This window comes from Martes martes (genome assembly GCF_963455335.1).
Source record: "Martes martes genome assembly, chromosome: 1".
NCBI classification, from domain to species: Eukaryota; Metazoa; Chordata; class Mammalia; order Carnivora; family Mustelidae; genus Martes; species Martes martes.
The window spans coordinates 215,859,827-215,881,253 of record NC_137888.1 but is presented as its reverse complement, the minus strand read 5'-3'; the positions used below and the strand labels follow the sequence as shown (position 1 = coordinate 215,881,253).

Genomic DNA, 21,427 nt, shown 5'->3' with positions numbered 1-21,427 from the left:
CCCTCCCGCAGAGACCCCCTGCAGGGCAGACCGCCCGGGTTCTCCCCGCACCCCCCGCCCCAGGTCCATATGCGGATTCTCCGCCCAAGGCACAAGGCGGGCTGCCGGCACTTGGCGCAGTCCCAGGCCCCCCCGACCCACGCCGCGCTCGCTGGCAGGCGGGAGGGGAGCAGCGTCCCGAGCGCCGCGGCGCCGGTCTCCTCCGCAGAAGCACGGGCAGGAAGGATGCACGAGCGGCCCCGCTTCGCAAAGGGCATTTATGGAAACGGAACGGGGGGGTGAGGGCGGGCGCGGCGCGCCGGGGTCACATGTTGGCTCGTTCTCGCTGCAGCCGCGAGTTGTAGGCGCGGGACACGGTGTTCCAGGCATCCATGTAGCGGTCCATGCACATGGCGATGCACTTCTGCAGGCGGGGAGGGCGCGCGGCTGAGCTCCGGCTCCGGCCCCGGCCCGCGCCCCACCCCAGGACAGCGGGCTGCGCACGCGCAGAGGTCCCCGCGCGACGGCCCGCGCACGCGCAGCGGCCTCCCCGCGGCCCCGCCGGTCTCACCTGTTCCGAGTTGTCTAGGGAGCCCCCGGGCTTCCCGATGCACTTCCGGAAGCACTTGTCCGTCATCCTCTGTGGGGACACGCGAGCTCAGCCGCGACAGCCGCCCCCAGCGGACCCCACCGCCCTGGGCGCCCGCCCCGGCCCGACCCCGGACCTGCAGCAGCTCCTGCGCGTTAGCCACGGCGATCTGCACCTTCACCTGCTCCATGATGAGCCCCGGGTCCAGCTTGCCGCCGCCGGAGCTCCCGAAATCGGAGCCGAAGCCACCTTCCATGGCTCCGCAAAGTCAACCGAACCGTGACCGCGTGCGCCGACCCGTACCCACGCCGGAAGTCGGCCGCCCAGGGCACCACGGGAAGTGGAGTCCAGGTGTGCTGGTAGAGGAGCCGGACTACCACTACCACAAGGCCGTGCGCCTTCCCCCCGTGCGCGCAAGCGCGGGGAGCCCCGCAGAGCGGGATATTCACGCGAGCCGGTAGGTCGTCCCCCGCTCGCCCTGCAGGGGGTGCCGCGCATGCGCGCGGGCCGGCAAGCGCGCCACGTGACCGGGCCGACCCGCTGTGGTGTCCGACACCCGTCCCTTGCGGGGCCGGGGCAGTTGGTCAGAGTGGACGCGGGGGCAGCAGTAAAACCAAATGTTTATTGGCGTGTTGTACAAAAGTGTCCAGTCGTAAAACGCGTATTACAAACACGGGGGGAGGAAAGACCACACGTTTGGCATGCAAGTTCGCGGACGCCGGCCGGCCCCTGCCCACCCCGGCAGGTCGTGCTGGTGCTCCGGCGGGGCGCGCCCGGGGCAGGCCGCGGGAACGGTGCCCGCGTCCTTTAAAGCGGCTTAAAGCGAAGAATGCTGGCAACTACGAGCTGCTTCCCAGGCCGGCACGGAGCACGGGACCCCGCCCGGCTGACCGGCGCGCACCCCCCCCAACCCCGCCCGTCAGGCCCACCACGGGGCGGGCGTAAGGCGGGGAGCCGGCCGGGAGAGCACATGAATCACCCGCTGGGAGCGAGCCCTACCCATGCGCCGGGGCCCACTCCCCGCGCAGGACGCGGCCGAGGCCAGGGCGCACTGTCTGAACGACCCCGGCCCCACGCTCCGCGCCTCGGCCTCTGCAGTCCAGGCCCGCAGTGTGCGAGGCGGGATGGGGGTGGGGGACGCACCGCCTCCGGCTCTCCTGGGAAAGGTCCTGCGTGGGGCGGGGCGAGCTCCCCAGGGCCCCCCACAAAGGCGGGGAATGGTGGCGAGCCGTTTCCGTCCACGAGAAGAACCGACTTCGCGGCCGGAGGACCGGGCGGCCGTGTAAAGAACTAGACCTCAAGCAAGGGGCTGCGGGCAGATTCTCGGTGCAGAAGCCTCCGACCCTCCGCCCACAAGCAGGTTCCGAGGGACGGGAGACGGGGGACCGCCCGAGGCGGGAGGCAGGTGGGAGGCAGGCGAGCTGCGGACCTAGGGCGGCGTCGGGCGAGCTGGGAAGGGCCCGACGCGCGCTGCTTGTAAACGGGCTGCCTTCTGGGGGCAGCGGCCTCCGTGGCTCAGTATGACGTCTTTAAGACTTGAGCTGCGCTTTCTGAAGGAATTTGCCGTCCGGGGCCTCAGAGGTCACCGAGATGGCCCCCCTCAACTCCAGCCCCTTGGGGGGGGCTGTCCCAGGGACGCTGGCATGAGGCTTGAAGCGGGATCCGGCAATCTGAGTACTGACCGATGTAAAAAAATAAATATCCATTAAAAAAATAACTTCTGTGTATCTGTGTGGGAGGGGTACACACGGTGACGGACCGCGGGGGGGGGGGCACGGCAGCCGGGAGCTGGGTGGGGGGACGTGGAGCCGTCCTGTGGAATCAGCCGGCACCGGCTTCTGAGAAACAGCATTTCAGCGAGGAGGTCGCCACGGAAGCTAGGACAGACAGTGAGACACGCACAGAGCATACGGGACACCGTGGGGGTCAGGACTCAGCCCCATGCACAAGGCACAGAGTGGGGAGGACAGCTTGTGGGTGACCCAGTGGCTCACCAAGTCCCCCTCTTCACCAAGGGAGGGCAGGAAGTGGCTGTGCCCCGTGGACAGTGGCTTTGAGACCGGGGGACACTTGCTTCCCAGGTGATCCCACTTCCCCTTCCACCTGTCCCCTGGCCGATTACCTGGTGACAAGTCTCCAAACGGAGCTGTCCCTGTTCCCTGGGTTTCCAGCTCTCTCACCTGCCTCGTGGTCCTGCAAGCTTAGGAACTGGACTACAGAAAGCTCCAGAAACCCAAGGGCCGGACAGCCAGGAAGGGAAAAGGCGGCCCACGGCCGAGTGCCCCAGTGTCGCCGGCGGCGGCAGCTCTCCATCACACGAGGAAGGACACCGGAGCCCCAGAGCCCAGGCCGAGCAGCCAAAACCCGCACCCAGGCCCCTGCCACACCTGCGGCCAGGCCACCAAAATGCCACAGGAGATGCGCCTGCCGCCCCCCAGGTCAGAACCTGGCTTCTGGACTGGGCTCTTAAGGAGCTTCATTGGACACAGCAGCCCCGCTCTCCGTGCACTCGAGGCCCACAGGGCGGCCCCCAGCAGCCGCTGTGCGGGGGAGGCAGAGGGACAGTAGTCCCTGAGCCCGGCCCGGCCTTCCAGCCTCCACACCCAACCCCCCCGTCAGCCGTCCCGCCCTCGGCCTCGAATTCAACCAAATGGTGAAATGGGGCACCAGATAAATGTCTGGCCAGTGGCGATGAATAAAGTGTCCGAGGAAGCCCACCCGCAGGAAAGACCCCAGAGGCCCGGCCCGCGTCCTGGCAGTATGCTTAAAAATCCTCTAGAAATGTATCAAGGAGTAAAGACAGCCAATGATAGAAAAATAGTTTTCAGTGGCTCTGGGTAAAGACAAGTGATGAGGCGCGTTCCGTTCACATCACGCGGCAGCCTCTCGAGGTGGTCCTGGGGTCCCCCTGGAAAGAAAGGCCGGCAGCCTAAGAGGAACGCGCAGGCCCACTGGGCCACACAGCTCCCCCAATCCCGGCCGGGGAGGGAGGGGACCAGGGCCTGCACCCCCCGCCCCCGGGACACCAGCTCCCAGCAAGTTGATGGGGCCAGCAGCGTCAGCCTCAACTGTCCCTGTTCCAGAACCTTCCACGTCTGCCTTGCTTCTGTTCCAAGCACACAGGCCGTCATGACTTAAAGGTCAGACACCAGTCGTACCGTGCAGAGGGGCTGCAGCTCGGCCCCAGGCCTCAGGGGCACCCCCCACCCCGAAAACCATCACTGAAGCCCGGGGATCCCAGGCAAGTGGGCAGTGGTCTCAGAGCCCGCTCACCGGGGACCCTCGGGGCTACACCGGTGCCGCCTGGAGGTGCTTGGGGTTCAACACCCCACTCCTGGGGGCCCCGGGCCACAACCCTGAGGTCCACACAGGGGCAAGAGCCAGGAGGCGAGGGTAGTCCCCCCACAGGCCATCTCTGGTGGCGGGCGGTGCGGCCTGGGGTCGGGTGGCGGGGGAGGCCTGGGTGGCGGCCGAGCAACTGGCGGGCAGGCGTGCACGTGTGCGCCGAGCGTGCGTCCACGTGAGCCACCCGGGGGCCTCTACCTGTTGATGGAAAAGATCCTCCTCGCCGAAGTCCGCGGCCTCCTCTTCTCCCTCCTCCCCGTTCTCCGTCTCCCGCACCACCGAGGACTGCTTCACAGTTCTCATGGCCACCTCCTGCGCAAGAGAAAGGCCCCGAATGCTTGATCCCTTGGGGAGCGGGGGCCACCTGTCTCGGTGACGGGCAGCTGGGACGCTCCGGCCAAGAGCCACATCCCGAACCCCGGGTCGTGCGCTCCCTGGCCTGTGGGCCAAAGCTGCACCCCAGAGCTCCTGCCCGGCCTGTGGTGCAGTGAGGGTGAGGCAGGGAGCCTCCAGGAGGGACCCCGGGGCAAGGAGACGGTGGCCCCCAGCAAGGCTCGGGCACCTACCTCCCCGTCGGCGTTGACCAGGACGGTCCGGAAGCTCTCGCCCGTGCCCCAGCTGTCCTGGCTCTTCCACACGAGCGTCGAGGGGGGGCTGTGGGCCACTCCCGCACCAGCTGCCCACACCTGGGGACACAGGAGGGCCTCCCCATCAGTGCTGGCTCTGGGCCCAGTACCACATGCCACCAGTCAGTTCCCGGTCCCTGCCCCCTGGGTCCCGCTGACGGAGGACAGGTGACAGGGTATACAGGGGACACTGAGGTCCAGTGGCCAAGGACTCGTGTCAGCAAATAGGCTGAGCGGCGACCAGAGGCCCATCAGGCTTAGGGGTCCACACCCGTGATCTTCTGTCTCTGCCAGCGCCCGCCAGCCCAGACAGCCCAGACCCTCCTCCACTGTGGGAGGCTGGCAGGTCACCCCAGGGCTCCACAGGGCTCCAGGGACAGTCCAAGGGCACCACGGCACACAGGTGACCAGTGACAGGACACAGCTGTTCTCAGAGCCAAGTCACCCCACCCCAAACCACTGTCTGCTTCCCAAGAACCCCCCACATCCCAGCCGGCGCCACCGCCCCCAGTGGTCGCTCTCCCCACCGCGGCCCTCCCAGCCGCTTACCGTGACCGTCTGGCCGGCGCGCAGCACGTACTTGGGCGTGAACTTGTAGGAGATCTCCTCCCCTTCCAGGATCTGCCTCTTGATCCTCCAGTTCCCCAGAGACTGGTCCTGGCACAGGGGACACCGCGCCTGACGCACAGCCCGGGGAGGGCGCCCCCAGCTCCGCGCCCCGGCCCCGGAGGCCCCTCACCTTGTCCGAGCTGTTCTTCAGCTGCACGAACCTGCCCTCCAGGTCGACCTCGCCGATGCTGACGCCGCCCGAGGCCGAGGCCTGCTGCGCCAGGTGGAAGCCGCCGCTGCTGCCGCTGCTGCTGCCCGTGCCGGTGCCGGTGCCGGTGCCGATGCCGCTCGACCCCGGCGACTCCTCTGCCTCCAGCCGCTTGCGCTTGCTGCGGCCCGAGCGCCCGGCCGTGGACACGCTGCTGCTGCTTGACGTGGCCCGCGACACGGCGACCCGCGACGACGGGCTGGGGGTCAGCTTCAGCCTGCGGGACGGAGGGGACAGCCGGCGGGATACACTCGCTAGCCTCGGGGCGGGGGGCTTCCCGCCCGGCCCCGCCCCTCCGTCCCTCCCACCCCGGCCCCGCCCCCTCCCCAGAGCACGCCCACCTCTCCTCCTCGCCCTCCAGGAGCTTGCGATAGGCGCTGATCTCCATGTCCAGGGCCAGCTTGATGTCGAGCAGCTCCTGGTACTCGGCCAGCTGCTGCTGCATCACGTCCCGCATCTCGGTCATCTCCTGCTCCTTGGCGTCCAGCATCTTGCGGAACTTGTCCCTCTCCCCAGCCATGGTCTCCTCGAGCTCGCGAATCCGGTCCTCTGCGGCACTGGCCTGGCGGGCGGGGGGTGGGGGGGGTCCAGGCAGCCGCGTCAGGCCGGCCTCTGCGGGTCACGCAGAGAAGCGCACCGGGATGCGGGGCTCTTCCCCGCCTCCTGCAGACGCGGGCGGGCCCGACAGTGGGCGGGAGGCCTTGGTGGGGTGGGGCCGGGGGCTCCGGAGGCCGGTGGGCCCAACGGCCCCGCGGGCCAGGAGGGAAGGGGTGCTGCGTCACCCACGCTGCCGGTCGCGGCTCGTGTACGCCCGACGCAGGGAGGGCGGCCCGCAGCAGCGGCGGGCCCGGGAGTCACCTGCTTCTGGAGGCCGGACAGCTGGTAGCTGAGGGACTCGAGCCGCATGCGCGCTTCCTTCAGCTCCTCCCGGGCGGCGCTGGCGGCCTTGTCGTTCTGGTCGGAGCTCAGCTTGGCGCTGTCGAGCTGGACGGGCCGGACAGCGGTGTGAGGGGCTGGCCGCGGGCAGGGAGCCCCCCGCCGCCCCCGCCGCCCCCGCCGCCCCCGCCGGCCCGCACCTTGGCCTGGTAGGTCTGCTCCAGCTCCAGCTTGTACAGGCGCACCTGCTCGTCGTGCTGGCTGCGCAGCTCGTCCAGCGCCTGGGCCATCTTGAAGTCGTACTCCTGCTGCCGGCTGCTGTCCACCTCCACCAGGCGGCGCTCGTGCCGCCGCCGCGTCTCCCGCACCTCCTGCGCGGGGGCCGCGGTCAGTGCCCCGCCCTGGGCCCCGCATCCCCGATTCTCCCCCCTCCCCGAGCCCCAAGTCCACGTGGGCGCCCAAACCCCCGAACCGCTGGGGACTCACGGCCACCAGAGCGGAAACGGCCTCGACGTCCCCCACTGGCAAGCAGGTAAATAAAACGTGTCCCCCCCTCCCCAGGGGCTCTACCCGGCCGCGACCGGGGGCCAGGCACCCCCACGCGCTGCCCCAGGGACGGCCCCGAGCCCACGGCCGCAGGGAGGGGAGCAGACAGAGGAGGCCGCACGGGGTGTGAGTCCACGCGCGTGACCCGCCCAGACCAGGACGGGAAGGGGGATGGGGCCGCCGGGGCTGGGGGGAGGGGGTTGCTTTGGGGCCGACAGAACGGTCTAGAGTTAGAGATGAAGTTGCGCAGTTCTGCAAACGTAGTAAAACCAGCCAAACTGTACACTTTACAAGTTTTATAGAACAGGAATATTCCAATAAAGCTGTTGTTAAAAGAACTCCTGACAAGGGGCTCTTGGGGGGCTCATTCAGTCGGGCATCCAGCTCTTGGTTTCAGCTCACATCATGACCTCAGGGTGGCGGGATCCGGCCCCACGTCCAGCTGTGCACCCGGTGGGGACCCAACCTGAGACCCTCTCCCAACTCCCTTTCCCTCTGCCTCTCCCCCTGCTCGCACACTCAGGCGCTCCTCCTCTCACTCTTTCAAATAACCCCATGAATAAAATCATAAAGTAAGAATTCCTACTGAGCCCATCTCAGGTACCTGGGGACAGAGACACAGAGACCCAGGCCTCAGGACAGCGGCCGGACACCACAGCGACACTAAACCCAGCGGGAGGTCTGGGCCCCGGAGCACAGCTGCCCCAGACACAGGTGCGGGCCGAGGGCGCCGTTCCCCAGCCCTGGGCTCCGAGGGAAGGAGAAACTCGCTCCGCACGGCCAGCCGTCACTCACACTGTGCCATCAGCTTGTAAGACCAAGAGGAATGCTTCTCAAGGAAGCCAGTCCTGTTCACAAAGAACCCGTGAATCTCCGGGAACGCAGGACCAGGACACCCACCTTCACGGCGCCCCCCGTGGCGGCTCCCCGGCAGGAGCTCCTGGCCACCAGCCTCAGGGAGCCCCGCCAGGAGCCCTTCCAGGCTGTCCTGCGGGCTCCCCTCACAGGCCCCCGCATGGCTCTCTTCCTCGGATCCTTCCTCACAAGTACAGACCCCCTCAAAGGCTCGGGGTCTCCGGCGGATGCCTTCAGGGCTTCCCGCAGGGGCTCCCCGCTAGCTGTCCTGGCCCTGGCTCTCACGGGGCCGGGCAGGAGCTGGAGCCCACTCCTCAGGTGTATGGGCATCGTTCCCGCCAGCCCCCGCCACCGCCTGCCCCCGGGGCACTGAGTGCAGGACGCTGCCGCCCCAGGGTTCCGTTCTGGGCCGTGACAGGACAATGAGCTCTGTGACGACCAGCTGGGAGGGGCCCCGATGCCACATCCCCTCCCGGAAGACACAGAAACCCCAGCTCTCACTGCCAGGAGCGTCCTTCACTCCCAGGTGGGCCCACCATCCCCCCGAGCCTGGGGCCAGGGATTCCGAGCTTGGGGAGGGGGCGACCCAGGAAACAAGGGCCGCCGATGGGCCCTCCCCTGCCCTTTCAAGAGGGTCTGCCGTGTGTTCAGTGGTGGCGCCCCAGAAGATGTGCCACGTCCTAATCCCCAGAAGCGGGAGTGTGACCTTATTTGGAAAGGGGGGCTTTGGAGATGGGATTTATACGAGTCTCCAAATCAGACCTTCTGGATCATCCCGGTGGGCCCTAAACCAGTGACAAGTATCCTCGTGAGAGACAGGAGAGGCACGTGAAGACGGAGGCACAGATGGAGAGATGCGGCACGAGCCTGGCGGGCACCTAGAGGCCCCCGCCCCCGGGGCTGGGAGAGGCAGCAGGACGCTCCCCCGGATCGGGGTCCTGCGCTCCAGGAGGTGGCGGGACGCCGCCCCGCCATGCGGGGTGCGAGCTGCCCCCAGACCCACCTCCTCGAAGACGTTCTTGCGGAAGTCGAGCTCCTCCTGCAGGCTCTGGCAGCGGTTCTCCAGGTCCACGCGCATCAGCGTCTCCTTCTCCAGTTGCTTTTTGGCCACTGCGTGACCGTCCTCCGCCTGGGACACAGGACAGAAGCTGAGGCGACAGTCTGCCGCACTGTGTGGCCTCTCGGGGCCCAGAGATCCCCTTACACACACACACACACACACACACACACACACACACACACACTCCCAACAGGGGGTGTCAAGGGCTTGGGGACCGGCGGCCACCAGCATCCTGGCCCTGGGCCGCTCCCCAACGACGGGATGTCCGGCCGCCACCCCAGACCCCGGCACTCGCCACCGGGGCCGCTGGAAACCCACCTTAGCCAGCTGGGCCCGCAGCTCGGCCACGTCGCTCTCCAGGCCACGCTTTTCGCTGAGGGCGGCGGCCAGCTCTGCCTCGCTCCGGTGGAACAGGGACTCCAGATCCTTCACGCGGCCCTGAGCCACCGCGAGCTCCGCCTCCCGCTTCTTGGAGCTGCGAGTCAAGGGCGGCTGTTAGCCAGGAGCAGGCGGGACGAGCCGTCGGGGGCGATGGGTCCCTCTGGCAGCGCCAGGAAGCCCCGGGACCGGCTCCCTCGGGCCTCTGAGCCGCAGGCACCTCCCCCGAGGTAACAGGGCCTGGGCCGTCGGCGCAAAAGGCGTCCCTTCCTCAGACGGGCTCTGCACATCAGGACTCCACCAGCTGACAAGTGCAAGCGCTCAAAAAGACCTCAAGGAAAGAGCTTTAATGTCATTTTTTTTTTTTTTTTTTGACGGAGATCACAAGTAGGCAGAGATGCAGAGAGAGTGGGGGAAGCAGGCAGAGAGCCCGATGCGGGGCTCGATCCCAGGACCCTGAGACCATGGCAGAGGCTTTAACCCACTGAGCCACCCAGGCACCCCTTTAATGTCATTTTTGTGTAATTTTTGGACATGGGGGGGATCACGTAGGGGAGAACGATGTTTAAAAAAACCAATACTTTAGTAAAGTTGCAGGTTACAACGCTGCCCTTTGAAAAGTCGATCTCGCTTATAAACTTAATGCGCTCCTCGAGGCAGGTTCAGCTGATACCCCAGGAAACAATCTCCCCGACATTAAAGAAGCAAACAGATTCTTTAACCCCCAGCTGTCTGCAGCACGGGCCTGGGGCTCTTGGACGTTTCTCAAAGGAATTCCAGGAGGTGAATGCACACCACCCCCCACCCAGGAGCCGAGGGAGGCGTCCCCAGCAAGGGGACAGTCTCCCCCAAGTGCTGCTCACACAGGGGCGCTATGGGGGCCAAGCAGCATCCCTGGGGCCAGTCCCCCAACCTCACACCCAGTGAGAACTGCTGGGGACGCAGCATCGGCTGCACGAGGCGGGGGCGGGAGGGGGGCGGCATAGGGACCCGTGGCTTCGGCCGCCAAGTTGCCGTGTCCTCAGCAGCAGCCCTGGAACACGGAGCTCCAGCCGCACCTCTGACCGCCATCCTCCATGAGGGTCTCGGGGTCCCCGCAGTCCTCACCCCTGAGCTTACGCCACACGGTCCTGGCTCTCCTGCCCATGGCGGGACTGAAACCCTAAGCCCCTGGAGCAGCTTCTGCAGGGGTTCGGGAAAACGAGTGCCTCGTCTGAACCCATCACTGAGAGCCCGCTTTGTGGGAACGGCCCCCCTCGCACCAGAGATGCACCTGGGAGCACTGGGCTCTCCTGATGTGGAACTTTCTCGTGCGTGGAGCTGACAGTGAAGCCCACGAACCCACGTCACGAGGGCAGAGAAGCGGGACGGGAAGTGAGGGAGGAGCACGAGCCACGTGGGAACCCCACTTTCAAGGGGTACAGCCCTGCCTGGGGTCGCCCTGGAAACAGACCTGGATGAGGGGAGCATTAAGAACGAGCCAGATCAAGGGGTGCCTGGGTGGCTCAGTTGGTTAAGCTTCTGCCTTCGGGTCAGGTCATGATCCCAGGGTCCTGGGATCGAGCTCCACATCGGGCTCCCTGCTCAGCGGGAAGCCTGCTTCCCCCTCTCTCCGCCTGCCTCTCTGCCTGCTTGTGATATGTCTGTCAAATAAATAAATAAACTCTTTAAAAGGAAAAAAAAAAAAAAAGAACAAACCAGATCCATTCTTTCCAGAGAGGAGCACTCAGGCAGAGGAAGCAGAAGTGCAAAGGCCCTGCGGTCAGGTGTACCCGGCAAGTTTAAGATCAGCCATAAAGCCAGGGTGACAGGAACAGAGGCATCAGGTGATGTGGAAAATGTCTTTTTTTAAGTTCATTTAAATAATCTCTAAACCCATCGTGGGGCTTGAACAGATAAGCCCAGCACACGCTCTCCCGCCGGAGTCAGCCAGCTGCCTTGATGTGGAAAATCTCTAAACACCTTTATCCAATATTTGCATTCTGCAAAACTACACAGAACGGCCCAGAAAGCAGGGGCGCCGGGGGCTCCCACAGGCCACGTGTCCCGAGCATCAAGGCTGAACGTGGCTTCCTCATCTGTGGGACCATCCTGCAGGGTTGAGTGGGAGCATCTGACCTATCGGTTGGGTCCTCCCTGCAGTCCCCACGCTCCTGCCCTCACCGGGATGTGCTGATAAACGGGTTAGGAAGAGAACCCACTCGACCTGCACACGGCCAGCTCCCTGCCCGGGAAGGGCTCCTGCGGCGGGACAGGAAGCGAGGGAACGGAGTGTGGCACCTGCAGCCTCTGCTGGCCAGAGAGCGGCCGCCGGACAGGAGGCCTTCCCAGTGGAGCAGGGGCCTCCGGTCAACGTGACGGCGCTGACGGGCAGAGTCCCTACCGCCAGCCCCGCTGCACCGGCCGCTCCCCATGTCCTGTCTGCCGCCCGCCGCACCCGGCATCAGGCCGAGGCAAGCGGCGGACAATGGGCACAGCTGTCACCCACAGAAGCCATCACGGAACAATGGAACCAGCCTCTCACAGCCACGGCTCCCCTGGTGAACCTGTCCCAGGCACGGGAACATCCCGGTGGCTGGGACAGAATCCCAGCAGGGAGGACATCTGATGACTCCGGGGGGACATCCACGAGAGGCTTGTGGCCTCCAAAGCCCACCCCCGCCGGTGTCTCCGGCATCCACTGTGAGTTTACGGAAAGCCGTGTGGGTGCTCACACCGGCCACGCAGTCTGTCTGGGGGAAGGCTGCTGCAGACTTTTACTTTTCTCTTTAAACTTGCATTTTCCACTTTCTCACCAGTGAGCACCTGGGACCGCAAAGCAGGAAAAATCAAGACTTCTCGGCCCAGACAAGGAGCCACACCCGGAGTCCCAGGCGTGCAGAGGCCTCTGGAATCCTCAGGGGCCACAGGGAAAGCAGCTGGGGTCCCGGGCAGTGCTGACTCTGGAATTCCCTCAATCTTCCCCAAGAAGCACAAATCCCTTTTTAATTAAAAAACCTATGATGGGGCGCCTGGGGGGCTCAGGGGGTTCAGCCTCTGCCTTCGGCTCAGGTCATGATCTCAGGGTCCTGGGATCGAGCCCCGCATCGGGCTCTCTGCTCGGCGGGGAGCCTGCTTCCTCCTCTCTCTCTGCCTGCCTCTCTGCCTGCTTGTGATCTCTGTCTGTCAAATAAATAAATAAGATCTTTAAAAAAAACAAAAATCGTATGAAACCGGTGGGCTACAGTCTACCTTGGGTCTAGCATCGCTCCCCGGCCGAGGACCAGGCTCCGGACCCCACGGGGCCGCCCCACGCACGTGCGCTTCCGCCCCAGTGGCTCTCCACGGAGGGACCTCTGCGGCGCGTCCCTGAGCCAGAGCAGCTGGGCTGAGGCCACACACAGGGCTCCAAGTCTGGGACGTTCTGGAAAAGGCAAGACCGCGGTGGCCGGGACGGGACGGAGGGACGGAGGGACGGGGGAACACGGGATTTTTGGGGCAGTGAAGCCGTAAGGGCGGACACGTCTTCGTGACGCAGGTGTCCGAGCTCGCGGAAGGCACCGCCCGCTGGGAGGGAAGCCTGATGTCGACTCGGGCTCCGGTTAGTGACGTTACGTGGGTGCCGCGTGTGGGTCACGACGGCGGAGCTCGCCCGCTACTGGGTGGGGAAACCAGAGTAGAGACTTTGGAAATCCTGGCCTTTCCCCCTATTTTCCTAGACACATAAAACTGCCTAAACCCAAAAATGGAGGAGAAGGAACACATCTCGCCAACGTGAAGGTGACTCTGTTGGCAGCTGGGACTGTGAACGGGGACTTGGGAGCCGGGCCTCGGTCCAGGTCACTGCCAACCTGAGGGACCCTGGACAAGCCTGGCCCCTGACCTGGTCTGCCACCCCCGCACACACACTGAGGCGGGGACAATGACAGTCCAGCCCTGGTCACGTGTGGCCGCCTCGTGTCATCGTGGTGTCATGGTGTCCTCTACCCGGTACTTCGTCTGGTGCCGTCCCCGCCCAGCACCTGGCTCTCCACGCCGTGCACGGGCCTGTCTCTCGTGAGCAGCCAGAGAAGACAAAGCACTTGGAAGAAGAGAGAAGGCGGGGCCTGAAGGCTGCCAGCCCGGCCCAGCGGGGACCGCAGCCTGGATGCGGGGCGGGGACGGAGGCGGGCGGCCCCACGGCCCCACAGGAGCCTTGGAGGATGAGGGTCCCCACGCCACACGTGAGGCAGCGCGCCAAGGTCTGTGGGGGCCCACGGCCTGGCGGTGGGGAGGCGGTAGCACACCAGTGGCTCCCAAACTCAGGGCGGAGAAGGGAGGCTGGGCTGCGTGGCCCGGGGCCGTCCTTTCCCTGAGGGAGTAGGGGGAGCCACTCAGGTTTATTTTTTATTTTTATTTTTTAAAGATTTTATTTATTTATTTGACACGAGAGAGATCACAAGGAGACAGAAAGGCAGGCAGAGAAGGGGGGGAAGCAGGCTCCCCGCGGAGCAGAGAGCCCGATGCGGGGCTCGATTCCAGGACCCGGAGATCACGACCCGAGCCGAAAACAGAGGCTTAACCCACTGAGCCCCCCAGGCACCCCGGCCGCTCAGGTTTAAAAGCTTCCCTGGGCTGAGTGACGCTGGGGGACCAAAGGTGGTGGGAAGGCCCAGGCCAGAGAGCACGCCCCCGCCAGCGGCCAGCCCGCCCGACCCGCGCCCACGACCCGCACGGACGGTGTCCGGGGTGCCCGAGGGCCGCACGCCTACCCCTTGTCGGCCTCCTCCAGCTCCGCCTTCAGCTTCCCCAGCTCGATCTGCAGCCGCGCCCGCTCCCGCGCCGTCTCGTCCAGCACCCGGCGGGCGTCCGCCAGCTCCGACTCGTACAGCGTCTTGATGCCGCTCACCTGCGGGGTTGCAGCCAGGCCCAGGTCAAGGACGGACCCCCGTCCCCACCGACAGCGGGCCCTCCCGGCCTGGACACGGCTCCTCCCGAGGCCTTGGCTCCCCACCCCCACCCCAGGGGGACCCCAGCCGGCCCGAGCCGTCCGGCTCCCGGGTCCCCCGCCAGCTGCGCGCACAGCTCAAGCTTCTCGCCGCCTTCTCGCTCCCAACCTTCCCCCGTGTCTGCATGCAGAGGGCCAGGCACGGGTGTTACAAACATCTGGAACCAAACTAGGCCGTGAGAGAGCCCCTCGGTCCCCCTAGGGCGGCCAGAGTCAAAGAGACGAAGGGTAACAAGCGCTAGCGGCAGCACCGGGAGACCTCGGGCCCCCGCGGGCAGTGGGCGGGAGTGGAAAACGGGCCCGGCGCCGGCAGCCAGGTGGACAGCGGACCCTGGAACCCAGTGACCCCACGGCTGGGACCTCCGTGCCCGGAGAAGCAACACGCGCGTGCACACGAAGCTGCGTGTTCGAGGCTCAGCCCACCGCAGGCGGAGGTATAAACGAGCCCAACGTCCTCCCGCCGACCAGCAGATGCACACAGCATGTCCCCACACGCACGAGCACCCCCGGCCACCAGCAGCAGTGGGGCCCCCACACGCTGCCCCGGGGACGGACCGCGAGCCCACGACGCTCAGGGAGGGAACCAGACACAGAAGGGCACGTGGGGTGTGAGTCCACGCGTGTGTCACGTCCAGACCAGGCTCCTCCAAGGATGGGAAGGGGACTCATGGGGGCTGGGGGGGGGCTGGGGGGTGACGACTGATGGGGACGGGGCTTCTTTTGGGAAAGTGGCACTGTTCGGAGGTCCTGGCTGTGCACCTCTCCCCACGCACCAGCCGCTGACCTGCGGAGCGTCAGAGCCACAGGCGCTGGGAACTCCAGCTCAGTGACCTGCAGGCGGAGAAGGCGGACGGAGGACGACACAGAGCCGCCGCTCAGAGCGGCACCACGTCCCCTCCCACGAAACCACGCAATGCCAGCAGGTGGGAGGGGGGTGCAGGGGTGGCCGGGACCCCTCCTCCCGCAGGAAGGCCCCAGAGCAGAGGGGGCTGCCGGGAGCGGCCCACGACCTGCTGCACGGTCGGGTAAGCAGCATTCCGTTGCCCAAGGGCCAAGGGGCCTCCAGGAGGGGGGCGCTTCAGAAGAGTTGGGGTTCTAACAGCCAGTCTGAGCCCCCCCCACTGGCCTGGGCATCCTGGGCCTCAAGACAGCAGCTCCCAGTCACTTCATCCTATAGGTGAGCCGGGATGCGGGCTCCTGGCTCTATCTCACAGATGGGGAAACTGAGGCACGGAATAGGAAACTGGTCTCTCCTGACCCATCCCGTGCAGGGCAGAGGATGTCCACTGGGGGCGATTCCAAGACGAGGACACGCGATGGGGGAGCAGAGACCACCTGCTCCCTCCCGTCCCCTGGCTGCGGCCACCCCCCACCCCCACAGCAAGGCTCCTCCCCCGCACAGAGCTGGTCGCCTGTGGCCGCGCCCGATGTTTGCACCTTTGGGAACTGGATTCTGGAATCAAGCTCAGTTCACAAAAGCGACCGCTCCTGTCTCCAAGCGTACCTGGGTTTACCGTGTGTCCTTGTTCTGCCTCCTGCCATCTCACCTTCCAGAACTCTCCTGAGCCTCAGGGAGGGCACGCACAAGATCCCCTGCCCCACCCCCACCCGTTCTCTCACACCTTCCCCTCCCAAGGCAGGGGCCCCGGATGACTAGTGACCAACACCACAGTCACTAAGGCCACCGAGCCCTGAGCCAGGTTGGGGCATGGGGCAGGAGAAGCCAGCAGTGGTGACACTGTACGTAAGTTCTCGATACTTCATTCCCCAGGGGGGTTTTGCACTAACTTTAATTTTTTTTTTTTTTTTAAGTAAATTCTACCCCCAACATGGGGCTCAAACTCACAACTCCGAGACCAGGAGTCACACACTCCACTGACCGAGCCAGCCAGGTGTGCCACTAATTTTAATTTTTTAAACATTCCATTAAAATACTATTGGGCCCACTGCCTGGCCTGACCATGAGGAAACACCAGACTGACCCCAAACTCCTGACCAGCGCTCCTCACGGCTACCGGGGGACATCGACCCCTGGGAATCTCAGAAACGCTCTCGGTCCAGAGGGGCCCAAGGAGACGTGACACCTGAACGCCGTGGGAGGTCCCGAGGGCGTCCCGGGCCAGAGGAGTGGGGGGAAACTGAGGACATCCAAATAGCATGGGTGTTAGTCCATGATGTCGCTACAGCGTCAACACTGGTAAAACCACTGTGAGAGACACGAGCGTGAGGCGCTAGCGGAACTGTGCCGGGGGACGCGGGACTCTGCGCGTCCTTGGCCATTTTCCTGTAACTCCAACACTGGCCTGACGAGGCCGAGTAAGTACAAATACGTCGTAGTGTCTGTCTCCGCGACTGAGACTTCTGGGTCCCCCCGGATTCGCTCGTCCTGACTGCTCGGGCTCTCGCAGTCACCTCAAGCGTCCCAGATCAAGTCCCAGGTTCTGGGCCGCCTGGCTGGCTCTGTCCTGCAGCGCTCGCTCTCAGGGAGGAAGTTCGAGCCGCACGGGCACAGAGATTACTAGACACGGGCACTAAGTTCACGCAGCGTTTCACGCCCCCGCGGGCCGGCGCACACGTGCGGCTGCACGTGCCTTTGTCTTCACGAGGCGCCCCTCGGCGCGGGGCCGGCGCACTTGGGCCAGACCCACCCCACCCTCTGCACGTGGGCGGCCTGCAAGCCCGGAGTGGATTCTACATCAGTACGTGGCTGAGGGGGAAAGAAAAGAGAAAGAGATTTTGCGACACAGGCCGATGGCAGGAATTCAGTGTGTATAAATAAAGTTTTATTGGCGCGCGGCCCGGCCCGTTCCTTTATACGGTGTCGGTGGCGGCTTCCACTCCAACTGCTGAGGTGAGTGGCCACGGCGGAGACTTCCAGCCCACAGAGCTGAAAATGCAGGCTCCGGCCCCCTTCAGAGAACATCCGCCAACCCCACTCTGTGGCCCTGGGGCGAGTCAGAAAACTTGTGGAGGACACACACACACACACACACACACAGCGTCTTCAGAGCCCTAACAGCTGCTCCTGGGACGGCCCCTGCCGAAGCCCGGCCACAGCCGACAGAGACCGATGGCGGGGCCTTTTGTTCTGTCTTTTATGGCATTCTTCCAGTGCCAAGAATGAACAAATGTGTTAGCATGTGTTGGCCAGGGAGGGGGAGCATGGCGGGGGGGGGGGGGTGTCCATATAACCCGAGGTGGCCTTTCCCTGTTCCGGCGTCTCCGGGGGACGAACCCTTCCCAGCCGAGAGCCGCGGCTCTGCAGGCAATCCCCGGACACAGACAGCCCACAGGGCTACTTTCTCCCACCCAGCTCGCCGTGCCCCGCCCCTGCTCCCAGAGTCCACCTGGGGGGCCCCCTACCTGCCCCCACCCCCCAGCAGCAACAGGACACCTGGGCAGGTGAGAGAAAAGAAACCCAAGGTCGGAGGAACTTAACACCCGAGTGGAGAGGCTCCTTGGAGAACTGCCTCTCCCTCCGGGCCCCTCTCCTGGCCGGCGCCCAAGACCTCGCTCAAACAGAACTCGAGCCTGGCCCCAGGCCTTCCAGAAGCCCTCCAGTGACACGAGCACGGGGCTCTTTAGCACAGAGCGGCCGGCGGGACCCGTATGCGGGCACGTGCGAGAGGGTGGCAAGGGCTTGGAAGCTTCTGTCTTCCCTCCTGCACCTCCACTGTCCAGATATTGTTACAGGCTTGGGGCACGCTTATGACACCGTAAAAGGCATCTTCAAAGGGCTCCTTAAGTGGCTTCTTCTAATGGGATTTGGGGTTGGAACATCTCTGGGATGGGGCCATCCCGAGCACTGGGGGGAATGGGAGTGAGCAGTACCCCTTCCCTCACCCACTCCATGCCAGGAGCGCCCCAGCGTGATGACCACCGTCCTCCTGGGGGCACCAGGCACCCGGCTCCACCCACATCCCTCCTGGAGCCACCATCCCATCCCAGCCCCAGCCCCGCTTCTGCCCACCCACCCCTCAGGGCCCCTCCAGCCTGGGCCCCACTGTAGCCAAGGCCACTACCAGGTCGCTCTCTGAAAGTCTGTGACAGCCCCCCTCACCGACCCCAGCGCCCACTGCCCCTGCGCCCCTCCTTCCACAGGCACCAGCTCCCTCCACTGCCCAGATCCCAGGGGCACTGATCACCTGGCCGCAGGGGCAGCTGGAGGCTGCTGGAGAACCTGCTGGTGGCAAGTCCCCAGCTCCAGCTGGTAGCCCGGCCCTCAGCCCGGGGACACCCAGAGCCCCTGGCCAGCCCCTAAGCCCAGGGTGGGGCACATTTACCACAGGCGGCAACACACACTTTGTTCCCAGGAGCTGTCAGGGACCGGGAGACCTCACCAGCTGAGAAGGGAACGGCCCCTCCCCAGACCAGCGGGATCCGGTTCCCCAGGCCCTCCTGCTGGCGCTCTAGGTACAACACCCACCCAGCCCCTGGGGGCTCCCACGCCGTGGGCCCACCAGGCCCATCACCCTCAAAGGGCTGCTTGCCATTCACGGCACCTGCAGGTGGCACAAGCCAGGCCAGGAGAAAGACAAGGCACCCCAGCAGGCAGGAACCGGACCCGCACCCTGAGTACTCCGGCGCAGCTCAGGCAGGTGGCCTGGTGGGGGGGGCGGTGCTGACAATTCTAGCCTCATTGGATTGGTGACAAAACCTGCCCAAGGTCACACAGACTGAAAGCACTTTGCACGAGTTTGCATCAGAGTTCGAATCCAGTCCCCCCACCCACTCCCGCAACACCGACAGCACCACCTTCCAGCCAAACTTCTTCCTCCCCGTTGTCACCCACGCCACTTTCTGAAGCCATTCCCTATCCTGGCTACTGTTAAACAAACAGGGGGCCCGGGGCGCCCGTCCTTTATTCTACAAAACGTGCATTAACACGCCCGGCCAACCAGCTAGAACAAAAGGGGGGCTCTGCTATCTCCATTTTACAGAAGAGGCACTGAGACCCAGAGAGTTTAAAAGACTTGCCCAGGGTCACCCAAAGAGTAAATGGCTCCCCAAAATGACCCCCACAAGACTGTCACATGGCCCACGATCAGGATGGGGCCCTGGCTCTCCTAGGGGGCCCTCAGGGGGAAGCACAAGGTGAGCACTCTCCCACCCGCCATCCTGATTCCATCCTGATTCCGAGCAATCACACTTAGGTTTGGAAAGGGGCCAGCAGCGGCCCAGCTAAGTGAGAAAAGAGCCTGGGGCCCGTGGGAACCGGGGGAGAGTTGGGTTGGAGCCACAGTCCCCAAGCAAGGAAAGAACCCACCCAGGACCCCCAGACACAGGCCCTCCCATGCCCCTAGAGGGCAGGGGTTACCCAGCCCCTTCTCCCTCAGTCTGCAGCGAAGCCCTGGGACCCACCCGGAACCCCAAACTTCCCGCTGGATCCCCAAGACCAGACGTCTCCCCATCCCCACCAGGCTCCAGCCCATCGGCCAAGCAGGTGCTCCAGGGCCCAAATGAGGACCTCTCAAATTTCCCACGGGACCCCGGGGCATCGGACCCCCACCCCTCCCATGCCCACCCACCCCAGGTGCCAGTAGGAGACGGAGCCTACAGCCTAACCACCTCCCCAGCCCCTCAACTCCCCAGAAGCCATCCCAGGGCCCTTGGAGAGTTGCGCAGAGAAGAGCACCGTGACTCCCCCCAGAGACCTCCCCCATGAGGCCCTCCGCCCCTCCTCGGGGCCCCTTCACAGAGCTTGAACTCAGGCTCCTCTGAGAACACAGAACCCCACCAGATTTCCTCCCGGGACGCCAGGACACCCTAACGCAGCCCCGAGACTCTCGTCTCTCCCTTAGGGGCGGGGCTTTCTCTGGCTCACACCCTCTCGGCCAAGGGATCCCCAGATCTCCCCCGACCGCTCAGGGCTCGGGCGTGCCCCCTCCCCACCAGTCGCACAGGGGACCCCTGATCCCTTGGGGGATCCCTCGGAGGACGGGTCTACCCCAGACTGCGCTCCTCACTCGGTGGGCTCACGAACCCCTCTGTGGGCCCCTCGGCGGGCGGGGCTTGTCCCAGGGCGCACCCCTCGCTCACAAGTCCCCCGAAAAGCCCCGGGGAACCTTCGGTGGGCGGGGCCTGCTCCAGGGTGCGCCCCTCGCTCCGAGGTCCGCGAAAAATCCCTCGGACTCCGCGATGGGCGGGGCCTGGCCAGTCTGCACCACTCGCCTGGGGCCCCCCGAGACCCCCCGAGGATCCCCTCTGCGGGCAGGGCCCGCCCGGCCTCCGAGCCTCACCCACGAGAGGTCCCCGAAACCCCCCGGGTACCCTCAGAGGCCGAGGCCCAGCCCCGCGTGCGCCCCTGGGGCCCCCCGAACCCCCGGGGACCCCCCGGTGGGCGGGGCCCGCCCGGCGTCCCCTCTCGCGCCCGGGAACCCCCGGGGACCCTCCGAGGCCGGAGCCCCGGCTGCGCGCCCACCTCGCGCGTGGTCACCTCCTCCCTCTCGGAGATCTTGAGCAGCAGCCGGTCGTTCTCGAGCTCGAGCGCGCGGACACGGTCGATGTAGTGCGCCAGGCGGTCATTGAGCTCGCGCAGCTCCTCCTTCTCCTGCAGCCGCGACAGGCGCGTGGGCGACAGCGGCGTGGCGGGCCCGCCCCCGCGGCCGGGCAGCGGCGTGGCCATGGCGGCGGCGGCGGTGGCGGCGGCGGCGGCGGCGGCGGCGGCGGCGGCGGCTCGGGGCCCGCGCGGCTCGGGACGGCGGCCGCGGCGCGGCGGGCTCATTCAATCCGCGCCGCCGACCAAGATGGCGCCCGGCGCCCGCCGCCGCGGAGCAGCCTGGGACTTGTAGTCTGTCGCGGCCGCGCGGGGCAAGCCGGGAGCTGTAGTTTCCCGCGCCGGCAAGGCTCCTCTCGCCTCCCGCTCGGCTTCCCGCTCGGTCCATTGCTGTTCCTGAAACCGCTAGCGTTCAGGGCCAGGCCCCCGGACCCGCAACTCCCAGCTCGCCCCCGAGAGACAGCGGGCTCCTTTCCAATGCCCACCTTCCCCACTTGTACGACCTCCCTCCCTCCTTGGAGTCCTATTAAAATTAAAGGTGAAGGGACCTCGCAAACACGCTCAGGGATGTCACTTATACGTACGATCAAAATAAAATAATGGTAAGATAAATAACAGCTCACAGCGGCGCCGGGCTGGCTCAGCCGGAAGAGCGTACGACTCCGGCGCTGTGAGTCCAAGCCCCAGCTTGGCTGTAGAGATTACGAAAAAAATTAATTAACTTTAAAAAAATAACTGAGCTCGCAGATGCAGAGAACAGGTTGCGGGAGGTTGCCGGTGGAGGGGTGGGAGGTGGGCAACCCAGGCGAAGCCGTCAAAAGACACAAACTTCCAGTTATAAAATAAGTAATTCCCGGGGATATAATGCACAGCGCGGTGGCTATAGTTAATAAC

The 21,427-nt window shown here is 65.3% G+C and overlaps 2 protein-coding genes across 2 annotated transcripts; both read right to left on the bottom strand.

Annotated features, from left to right (window-relative positions):
* Window positions 1-226: 226 nt before the first annotated feature.
* TIMM13 (translocase of inner mitochondrial membrane 13) lies at window positions 227-1,021 on the bottom strand. The gene is made up of 3 exons (XM_080815504.1): window positions 705-1,021; window positions 551-619; window positions 227-403 (listed from the first exon to the last, which is right to left on the bottom strand). The coding sequence occupies exons 1-3, from the start codon at window positions 822-824 to the stop codon at window positions 305-307; spliced, it is 288 nt and encodes a 95-aa protein (XP_080671630.1). The 5' UTR covers window positions 825-1,021; the 3' UTR covers window positions 227-304.
* A 150-nt stretch (window positions 1,022-1,171) lies between these two features.
* On the bottom strand, window positions 1,172-20,761 carry LMNB2 (lamin B2; the record flags this gene model as incomplete). Its single annotated transcript, XM_080815491.1, has 12 exons — window positions 1,172-3,476; window positions 4,112-4,225; window positions 4,480-4,599; window positions 5,089-5,196; window positions 5,279-5,573; window positions 5,698-5,918; window positions 6,215-6,340; window positions 6,433-6,603; window positions 8,637-8,762; window positions 9,012-9,168; window positions 13,802-13,938; window positions 20,459-20,761. 12 exons carry the CDS (start codon window positions 20,759-20,761, stop codon window positions 3,435-3,437), a joined length of 1,920 nt encoding a protein of 639 aa, XP_080671617.1. The 3' UTR covers window positions 1,172-3,434.
* Window positions 20,762-21,427: the final 666 nt, after the last annotated feature.

What these genes read in the sequence shown, in the direction of transcription:
- TIMM13 (XM_080815504.1), bottom strand. Translation starts at nt 824, where the DNA reads ATGGAAGGTGGCTTCGGCTCCGATTTCGGGAGCTCCGGCGGCGGCAAG. An exon ending in ACGCGCAGGAGCTGCTGCAG is followed by an intron (nt 620 to 704) that starts GTCCGGGGTCGG and finishes GTGTCCCCACAG; the next exon opens with AGGATGACGGACAAGTGCTT. An exon ending in CCCTAGACAACTCGGAACAG is followed by an intron (nt 404 to 550) that starts GTGAGACCGGCG and finishes CCCCGCCTGCAG; the next exon opens with AAGTGCATCGCCATGTGCAT.